Genomic DNA, 6,472 nt, shown 5'->3' on the forward strand with positions numbered 1-6,472 from the left:
AAAGTATCAATAGTTTCTCAGTTGCTCTACTAAAGAAAACAAAATGTTGAATTTCTTTTACCAAAATGTGAAGGACTCATACATCACCAAGGCAATTCCTGCTCTTGGCTAATCAGATTGTGATCTTGTTTAACATAAAGCTGTTGTTGTGACAAAAAGAACTGAACAGATAGTAACAGGAAGCAGAAGAAGTCCTTCAGGGTTCCTTTGGGTGTACAGACTGGGATGCTCTGTTCAGCCACATGGAGAGGACATCAATGTGCAGACTGAGTGAGAAACTGACTGTACAGCTTCTGTATGGAAAATACCAGGCCATCTAAAACACTGTGATGATTCCTCAACAACAAAACCTGATATACCAGAGACCTGGGGGACCTGCTGAACAAGAAAAAGAGCCTAAAGGGATGGAGACAGAACATTCTTGAGGAGTGTGTGGAAGCCACTTCAAGGAGGTGAACAGAAAATAACTGAAGAGCAAGTAACAGCAGAACAATATCAAAAATTTGTGATCAGGGTGAAGAAGATTACGTGTTTAGAGCAGCAGAAGGATCAAGGTCAGAACAGAGTCAGTTCAGGAACAACCTCATCATCCTCCTTTCAAAGCAAAGGTCTGCCTTGTTCCTGAACCAAAGGAAACCTGTCCATCAGTGCTCAGAAACAACATAACTGATGGCCTGACATCCCACATTATGACGCTCCTGAAGACATGACTGTTGGTTCATCGGAGTAAGCAAACACATACTCCGATGAGTAAGTGCTTACAGCTGTGGATCTGGAGACATCAACTGTAACAAACCCTCAAACTCCAGAGGAGAAAGGTGGAGGCCTCAATAATCAATGATTACCCACGTGATCAGAAGCTCAGGATCTGTACTCTCACTATTCATTTTCACTCTGTACACCACAGACAAGCACAAATCGGTTTGGCCAGGCCGATTGGAACCACAGCTCTCAGGTTTTCAGGTAGCAGGGTGGGACCAGCTGAAGTCATGCAGGCCGGGTCAGCCTGAGTCGGGCTGTGCAGCGTTAAAGAGGTTGTTGATTCGCTCTTTATTCTGATGATGGTGCTTTCAGTAGATCTTTACAGCCAACAAAAAGGCACAGCTGCTTTCTGCGAATGGAGCAGAGTGTGGAAAATGATAACACGTCTTTGAGCATCTCCCAATCAACACACAGGCACATGGGCTCTGCCTTGTGGCCTGTTTATTGCCTGGTCACATAACAGCAGCTGCTGCTCTGTGTCATCACAGAGAAATGCTTCCAATCTCCCATGAAGTCATCTAAAGAGGCAGTTCTTTGTTACATAAGGAAAACAGGGCACTTGGGCTGAGCTAACAGGGTCAATTTTTTTTCTTCTCTCTGGATTGTGTGGTGAAGATTTTACAGCAATCTTTCAGATCTAACTAGTTGTGTGGGATACAGAGGGGTAAGAAAAACATCGGAGGCTTAAGGCAATGTGCAGAGATCATTTTTCTATCCATCTCACAGCGTGTTTAGGGCTGGGAATGCTCCCAGATCCAAACTGCAGCAGAACAAGCCTCCAGATAGAGGCTGAAATAGGTCAGACAAAAGTTTATGTGGCCACATTTCACGCAATAAATGTGCAGCCCACTTTGAGATTCCTATTTGTCATTAAAGTTTGTGGTTACAACAGCAAAAAATATGGGAAACGTTAAGGGGTGTGATTACTTTTGCAGTGAACCGTATGTCAAAAGATGAGGTTTCCACTCCCAGGCTGTCTCTGAAATGTTCTCTGAATTGCTCTGCAATTTAAAGCTCTGTGAAGATTTGACAGATGACTTGGCTGATGTTTCACAATCTTTTCTTTTCAATCAGCCTCTTATCGACTCTCTCCCTGTTGGAATGGCAGCGGCTTGGAAAGCACTTCCCTTCTGTTCTGTCAGGCAGCATCCTTAAAAGGCTTCAAGCCCCAGCGGCTCTTTCAGCCGAAGTCTTCAGGCATTTTTCAGCAGCGGCTCAGAGAAAACTGCACAACAAGTGGGTGACAGCTGACCGGTGCAGAGGCTGAACGCAACCGCCAGGGCAGAGCCAGCCCGCAGCCAGCAGAGGACACAAAGCACAGCGGAGAGCGGCAGATCTACCTCTTGGCGCTGGTGGAGAGCTTGGCAGCAGTCTTGCTGGAGATTTTGGCCTCCTTCTTTTTGGGTTGAGACTGGTCCCGCTGCTCGGGGCCGGGCTGCTCCGGAGGGGCCGCCTCCCTCTGCTCAGCGTCGGAGCTTCCCCCGCTGGTGTTGGGGCTGTCGTCCGGCCTCGGCTGCACCTCGCTGGACATGCTGACTCTGCGGAGCACACATACCGAATTTAACACACAGTGAGGAGGAGACACAACAGATCTGTGAACACTGAAAGACCGACGTTGAAAACAAAACACACAACTTTGTAGGTCCGGAGTCGCTCAACTCCTAAAATATATTGTACAATAATTGGGTGGGCGGGTGTGCCGCTGTCCGTGCCTGGCTTTGACTCCTGCTGAGGACCATTATGTCTCTCTTTCCCGCCTCATTTCCTGTTATTTGTTCAGAGTCAACTATCAGGAGGAAAAGCACCACGATGCAGCGCTCAGATTGTTCTTCAGCACCGCTCACTGATCCGTCGTCCCTCAGCGATCAGAACCGTCCTGCGGGATCCATGGTGGACGGAGCGGTTTGGAATCTAGCAGAAAGTATCAGGATTCTAGGATTATTCCGATCATGGCACGTCAAGAGAAAGCTGGATGATTCCAGAATGGCTGACTGACCTATAATTAGATCAGAAGGACAGCACCACTATTGATTTTGCAGATATTTAATCAAACCGGTTTAAGATTTTACTGTAGCTATAGAATCTAATAAACTCATTCAATAGTACTTAAAATTAATTTCAGATCTCACATCGTGTTTTCTCTAAGTAGCCTTTTATTGCGATTAGGGCTGCAAAGAACGTTGTTTATTTTTATTACTATGACAACTAATCGGATAAAAACAATTAGCTCATTCTGGAGATTTTTCAATTAGTCATTTAAGCTTATTTTAAGCAAAATTAGAAATGCATAAGAAAATCCAAATAATGAATTTGATTCATTTTTCCCCAATTAGAAGACAATAACAATAACAGCATTCCTTTACAGAACACTTGATCATTTGTAGCAAACGATAAAACAATCCTAACATCAACATGTGAAAAGCCCAGGTCTTTTTGCTGGACTGATCTGGTGATTCATATTTTGATTCATTTATTAATAATTTGACAGCAAAAGGTGCTAAACAGAAGATTTACTTGACAGAATTTGGATGAGGTGAAGCTGAAACTACCACTAGGGGAGTTCTGGTAGAACAGAGTTACAGGTTGTTTTCTCCCCATCTTAAAAGTAAAGTGCAGGTATATTTAACACAGTTTTGGCTTTATTCCTGCTCTGACTGTGTTGTTCCTTCAGCCAATAGCCTTTATACGAGTCTGTATGCTCCAGTTAACAAGTAATCTATGACGAAATTAGTTGACAATTATTTTAGTAATTGATTAAACATTTCAGCCCTAATAGCAATTATTCAACAAAGTAGAAATAAACCCTGTAACTACTCATTCTGTCTCTCTGCTCTCATTTAAGTTATTCCAGCTGATTCTCAAAATAACTCCTACTGTTAATTACGCCTCCAATACAGTCATAAGACAACCATCAGTTACTCAGTTTATTACTATGTTGTTGGCTAGCTAAAGCCTTTCCGGTCCTGCTAGAGATTCCCAGCTGAATTTCAATCTGAACTTTGACTAGAGGATTCTAAATGAGACTAGAGTGATTCCCCTTTCCTAGCTGAAAGGAAAGACTTTCCTTTCTGGATTTTTTTCTTTCTTTTCAGATTAATTCTCTGCTAGCTGATGGCAGCATTTAGCTAAAAGTTGGCTTTACAGGAACTTTTTTCCAAGGCGTTAGGAGAGAGCAGGACTGTTTTCAGTGTGGCTTTGACCCCAACTGGCATATTTTTAATAATCATTGACCTGCTAACCTCTGCCACTTCTTCGTTCAACAGTACATGTTTTAAAATTCAATCAAAAGAAGCTGAGTTGGAGCCAAAACTATGAATATTTCCATTCAGGTGCGCAGAGACAGTCAAGCTGAAACTCTAGTATGTAAAACACGTACAAGGTGACATTCACTAGATTCATTGAGCCCATCTAATAGTAAGTCAAGGTGAATGCCTCTATTTACATTCTCAGATCCTGTGTGATAAATGTAGGAGGCAGTCAGGTGGAGGGGAGGAGAGGTTCTGCCAACTCTGCTGCTGCCTGAAATAATTGACCCACATGGACAGAGCCTCCAACCTGACCTCTGCCAAGCAGTCACACCAACCTTAGCTGCAGTAGGCTGTGGGGAATTATCGGGGTTAAAGTGACACTAAGCGGAATTTCTTCATCTGAAACATTTTCTTCTTTGACACCACCTTCTCGAGGAAGGATGTTCAAGTTGTGGAAGTGTCTCCAGCTGCCAGCTGAGGTCAAAGTCACACTGAAAACAGTCCTGCTCGTCTCGGAAAAAAGTCCCTTTAAAGCCAACTTCTAGCTAAATGCTGCCACCAGCTAGCAGTTGTTTAATGTAGCTCCGTGTCAGAACCAGTGAAGCTTGAACGCTGCTCAGTGCGGTAAGTTCAATTGTGATTGAAATTGTTGACTCTGAAAAGAAGCTAGGCGCGTATCAACAGCGCAGTTTAAGTGCAGGACGTTTAAAATGCATCACATTGTTCTGTTGAATGGTCTGGTGTAGTTACAGCAAACAGGTCGCGTGGTGATGGGGTACGAGCCCCACGAGCTCCTGCCGCCCCGAGTCCTCTGCTTTTGTTAGCCGCAGATCAAGAGTTGGCCGCGAGGCAGCCGCGCAATTAAATTTCAAAGGATTAACTTCCAGAATGCACGCGCACAATAAGCGAGCACCTCCAGAAGCGGGGCTCGCGCTGACCTCTGCCAGATAGATATCCTAACACAAAAGACCCCCCTCCCGCAAGCCTCCCCACTACCTCATCCCACCCCACCCTCCGTGTTCTCCACAACGACAACCGCCAACACCGCCGCCGCCCCCTTCCACAATAATACACCCCCAATATTCTGAAGAGAGGGCTCGTGTCTAAGAGGAAACGAACTCCTCACCTTTTCAAGCAGGCTGGAAGCACAGCGGCCGTGAAAACGGTTCCCAGTGCCCACTTTATCTTCCGTAAATCCAAAACACTCGCCGTCCGCTGCTCCGCGTCACTTTGGTTTGACTGACTGCTGCTGGAGAATGTGCCAAAATGCGTCTGTCATGGCGGAGAGCCTTAGAGAGAAGGGTTCCTCTTTGACCCACTAAAATAAAAGCCCAGGTTTCCTTCCGCTTTGTTGTTTTTTCCTCTCTATTATTAGGTTCAACATCTGAAAGGAATAGGTACAAACAATAATTATAGAGCTCAACCAATCAGCTTAAGTATTAAATATAGTTTTTCTAATGTACCTGTTTGGAACAGTTTTCTGTTTTTTCCAGGGACAGCCCTAGGTTGATTAGGCCCTTAGCTGAATTTCATTTGCATGCTTTGGTAATTGAAAATGGACGTTGGCCTGTTTCCATGTTTCTAGAGAAGTTCCTCAATCTGCAGCCATTGTTTGTTGTGACTGAAAGAGGTGCCTTTTCTGATTAATAGCATTAGTGTTTGCTGGCTGAAGTGGATGGATGTTTCTTGCAGATGATGTGATTCTGTCGGCTTCATTAGATGGAGTGGTTCACAGTGGTTCGCAAGTGAACAGGATGAAAATCAGTGTCTCCAAATCCAAGACTGGGGCCTTGAGCTGGAAAAGAATAGGACACCTTCTCTGGGTTGGTGAAGAAGTCCTGCCCCAAGTGAAAGAGCTTAAATATATTAGGGTCTTGTTTACGAATTAGGGAAAAATGGAGCAGGAGGGCAATAGATGGATTGGTGCTGTGTCTGCAGTGTTGCAGGTGTTGTACCAGTTTACTGTGGTGAAGAGAGAGCTGAGCCAAAAGGGAGAGCTCGCAATTTAAAAGTCTATCTATATTCCTACCCTCAACTATGGTCACCAGCTCTGGATAGTGATTGTAAGAACAAGATCGCAGATAGAAGCATCTATTTTGGCTGCAGGGTATCTGGGTTCTCTGATGGAAATGGGATGAGAAGCCATCGGGAGGATCTGAGTTTAGCTGGCTTCAGCTTGTGCCAACTATTCTGGCTTTGTTGTGTCTGTCCGTTTTTTCTTATTATCAATAAAATACTAAATACAACTTACTTACTTATTATATTCGAAGAGATGTGTCTCATAAACAAATTTATTGGTAGGATTAAAATAATTTGTGTATGATATGTGCACAAATAAATTTTGGACTTAACTGTTAATGTGTTTCATTGTTGTTTAGTATTTTATCAATCAACACTTCCGGTCTTTTTCTTGACAGAAAAACTTGACAAACAGAGCGATTCCCCACGAGCACGCGCGCGTG

The 6,472-nt window shown here is 44.1% G+C and overlaps 1 protein-coding gene across 1 annotated transcript in view; it reads right to left on the reverse strand.

Annotated features, from left to right (window-relative positions):
* Positions 1-5,337, reverse strand: part of LOC106904889 (ubiquitin-conjugating enzyme E2 E2) — a 52,339-nt gene extending 47,002 nt beyond the window's left edge. Inside the window, exons 1-2 of the mRNA XM_014969405.2 lie at positions 5,137-5,337; positions 2,103-2,300 (exon numbers count right to left, since the gene is read on the reverse strand). Coding sequence (XP_014824891.1) covers positions 2,103-2,293 — 191 coding nt within the window. The 5' untranslated portion in view covers positions 2,294-2,300; positions 5,137-5,337. The remainder of the gene's footprint in view (positions 1-2,102; positions 2,301-5,136) is intronic.
* Between the last annotated feature and the right edge of the window lie 1,135 nt (positions 5,338-6,472).

Source organism: Poecilia mexicana, unplaced genomic scaffold, assembly GCF_051168715.1.
Source record: "Poecilia mexicana isolate PSO_F unplaced genomic scaffold, ASM5116871v1 scaffold_11, whole genome shotgun sequence".
NCBI classification, from domain to species: domain Eukaryota; kingdom Metazoa; phylum Chordata; class Actinopteri; order Cyprinodontiformes; family Poeciliidae; genus Poecilia; species Poecilia mexicana.